The sequence below is a fragment of the Vigna unguiculata genome, chromosome 5 (assembly GCF_004118075.2).
Source record: "Vigna unguiculata cultivar IT97K-499-35 chromosome 5, ASM411807v1, whole genome shotgun sequence".
Lineage (NCBI taxonomy): Eukaryota > Viridiplantae > Streptophyta > Magnoliopsida > Fabales > Fabaceae > Vigna > Vigna unguiculata.
In genome coordinates, this window is record NC_040283.1 from 8260843 (window position 1) to 8264761 (window position 3919).

General features: G+C 29.2%; 1 protein-coding gene across 1 annotated transcript; it reads left to right on the top strand.

The window, feature by feature from the left end:
* Nucleotides 1-2600: 2600 nt before the first annotated feature.
* On the top strand, nt 2601-3440 carry LOC114184258 (non-specific lipid-transfer protein 1-like). The gene is made up of 2 exons (XM_028071546.1): nt 2601-3027; nt 3161-3440. Exons 1-2 carry the CDS (start codon nt 2666-2668, stop codon nt 3168-3170), a joined length of 372 nt encoding a protein of 123 aa, XP_027927347.1. The 5' UTR covers nt 2601-2665; the 3' UTR covers nt 3171-3440.
* Nucleotides 3441-3919: the final 479 nt, after the last annotated feature.

Sequence of the window (3919 nt, forward strand, 5' to 3'; positions counted from 1 at the left end):
ATAGGTAACTTCAAATAATGAGCCAAGCGAGGTTGTAAGAAATTGTCCAAACTCCCACTATCAAGCAAGATTTGGACAGTGACACTATTTATCAATCCATGAAATCGCATAATGCCCAAACTGGAGGAGCCATTCAAGGCATTAAAAGAAACATGATGCTCAGGGGTAATAGCAAGACAGGGAACGGATAGGGAGGCTGGCAATTCTAATTCTGGAAATGGATCATCAACTTCCTCTATATGAAGTGAGAGGTATTGTTTGTCAGGGCAACTATGTGTAAGGGACATATATTCCTCTTCAAGTACATTTTTGTTAGATATTCCTCTTTGATAAATCTACCATATGCAAACTTCACAAATTATTTTTTATAAGGTTTAATTAGATTTAAAATTAACATTTTAAAATATTATTAGAGTTATAATAGTTATGGTAAGATTTATTATTTGTTGACTATAAGATTGATTTATAGTTTTAAAGTCTATTTTTTAATATTTTTAATTATAAATTTTTTAAAATATTAAAATATAGTAGAGAAATTATAACATTAGTAATAACTTTGATCAATTCAAATTATAATATATATTTGAAGAGTTTAGTAAATATGAAATCAAAAAATTATACAAATTACAATATTAATATAAATAACAGAATTTAAATATTGTTCATGTATAAATGGACATATATAACATATTTTAATAGAATTAGACGTATAATATGAATAAGCAATAAATCGCTGAATTGAAAAATAAAATGTTAAAAATTAAAGTGAATTAGTTACATAAAAAAAAGGTTTATATAAAAAAGGAAACATTATAAAAAAATTTATGAGATTGTATAGCTATGATAATCGCTATGAGATTATAGCTATGATGATAATTGTGAATCATGCATAAATCTTATAAAATATTCTAATTTAAAATCTTAAAATAATAAATTTATAAATTATTTTTATATAGTACTATTTCTCATTAATGTGAAAACTAAATTCATAGTTTTTTCAAAAAAATTCTCTTTAAAGGTGATCAAAAGTCACTTAATTTTATCTTTTATTTTATTTATAGAAAAAATATTAAATAAATTTTTAGATCAAACTTATCTATTTGTATTGTCTACTATATATTTGTTTCTTTTAGTTGTCTTCTAGTTTGAATGATTCTTATAATTGTAATTGTCATCGTCCAAGTATAATCATATGTAATTCATATCTTTAGAATATACTGATTTTGTTTTTCGTACATTCTAGAAATGGTCAAATAATACTTGTTGATAAATGATTTACGTATTCGATTTAGTCAAAAGTAGTATTTTATAGGATGTTAATTTATTTCGTAATTGTTTTTACTGTTGATCTTTCAAATCTCGGCTTTTAAGTTATATATATATATATATATATATATATATATATATATATATATATATATATATATATATCATTTCCACGTTCTTATCCAATTAACAAATATTCAAACATTAATATTATTTTTTATGTCTATCTCCATCCAACTCATTATTGATTCTATCTTGTTTATAAAAATGAAATTATTGATTTTATCTTATATTTTTTTTTCCTTTCTCCTTTTCTAAGGTGTAATTTATGTGGTTAAACTTTTATATTATATTATTTTATATAAAATGTATGTTAGACATTATTACATATTTTGACATTTTATCTATATGAATTCTTAAAAAAATATCTATTATTTATCATTACATAAAAAATTATTAAAAGAAAACAGATAAATAAATAAAAAGAGAAATCCAAACCAAATCTATGCGAAAGATTAAATTTCCAGAAAAAAACTATACAATTTTGAATACGGGAAGTTCAAGCATAAGATGAAATAAATCAAGACTTAGATAAACTATTATACTAAATATGAGAATGTTTTCCAATTTACAAGACCAAAAGTAGCCAATTTCTCCGTAAAATATATGAGAATATAATGCAAACATTTTCTCCATCACCTTCTAAGCATCCAAGAAACCACAAAAGAGAAGAGAATGCCAAACAAAGGAAAACTCACTTCAATCCACAACTTCATTAAATTAACTCTCCAGGTATATTCCATTAGCTGCGCATAAATGGGATTATAAATTCCTAAAAATCCAGCTATATTATTCTTCTTCATGTCCTTTAAAATACCTTAGTAATTTCATGCCAGAATTTCTCATGTGCCAAATCATCCATATAAACAATGTAATAGCAGATAATCTCAGCAATTTAACTAAAGGACTTACAAACTGAACTAGAAGCAGAGGATCAATGCATATCGATCAGCAAAAACATTATGAACCATGAACAGCACATTCAAAAAATAAAACAGATTCTTCATCGTTAGTACAAATTGAAGGGTAACAGACAAATAAGTTAGTACAAACGTGAACTTGTACAAACATCTTTAGTTCTGCGGAAAGTGTCCACAAACTCATTTTAGGGCAAGCAGAAAAGGGTGATATATGCATATTACCATTGTATTGCACTATTAGAGATACCCGTTTTCTGTCATTCAATTCTAGCATTAAATGAAAACCAACCCACCGTTTCTTACTTCCATAACATTTCACATTCTAACATCCTTAATCTCTATAAATACCCCTTCAAATATTCACAAACCACACCACAACACAACACAACCTCAACATCATTCATCTTTCTCCTACAATCATGGCTACCCCTCTGGTTTTGCAGGTTACCTGCGTGGTTCTGGTTCTCATTGTTGGTTTTGGAGAGATTATTCCGTTGGCGGAAGCAGAGATTCCATGTGGGTCGGTGCAAATGACTGTGGCACCATGCATAGCCTACCTAACGGGTCCTGCTGCTGGACCCGTCCCTGCACCATGCTGCAACGGTGTGAAGCGCATCAACGACCAAGCCAAGTCCACCGCAGATCGACGATCCGTCTGCACCTGCCTCAAAAACACTGCGTTGAGGATTCCTGGACTCAATCTTCCACACCTTTCAGCCCTCCCTACCACTTGTGGGGTCAACTTGCCCTACAAGATCAGCCCTTCCATTGATTGCAACACGTAAGATCACTCACATCAACATCACACTATAACATCGATGCCGTTGATCACTGTGTTTAAATAACTCTGAAAAGTTCATGCATACACTATATTTATACAGATACTAACATCAAATTCACTTTGTTCTTTGTAGGGTTACCTAAGCTTCTTGCACAAGGGTTTATCCTCGGTGACTATAAATACTTATTTGGCAATAATAAGCAAAAGAGAGGGAATAAAGATGGTTTAAGTTCCTCCATTGTCTGGATCTCCCACTAGGGAGTACTTTATACTATGGGATGATGAACTACATCTCCATCAATGTTATAATATTGTTCTTGTTTCTCCAATGATATATTGGATTTTCTATCACTAAAATATATATTTACATATACCCCATCATATATGAATTCCATAATCGAGTAATTAATACATGTATATGACTCATAGTTTACATGGTACGTACCAAAGTATATAATAGGTGAATGTTTCATATATAATGGTAATATATCATTTCATCTTCCAAAAGTGTTCACCAAAATAGGTTGACATTAGCATAAATTTGAAATTCTAAAGTCTAAGTTGGATTTGTTGCGTTATTGGATGCTATTTTCAGTTTGGACAAACCTATCCAATAAATACTTATTTATAGGAGTGAAGGTAAAATTAAAATGAAATAAGTTTAACTTATATTTAATTTAAGTTACGTACCATCTTAATTTTTTAAAAAGTTTTATTACAGTACTGTTGGAAGTCCTACATCGACTAGAGATAATGCTAATTTACAATATATAAGTGGGTGCAATCCTCACCTTACAAGCCAGTTTTGTGAGGTTGAGTTAGGCTTAAAAATCCACTTCTAACATGGTATCAGAACCAAGTTAAAGTCTATCCTAGCAAAATTTCTTGGACA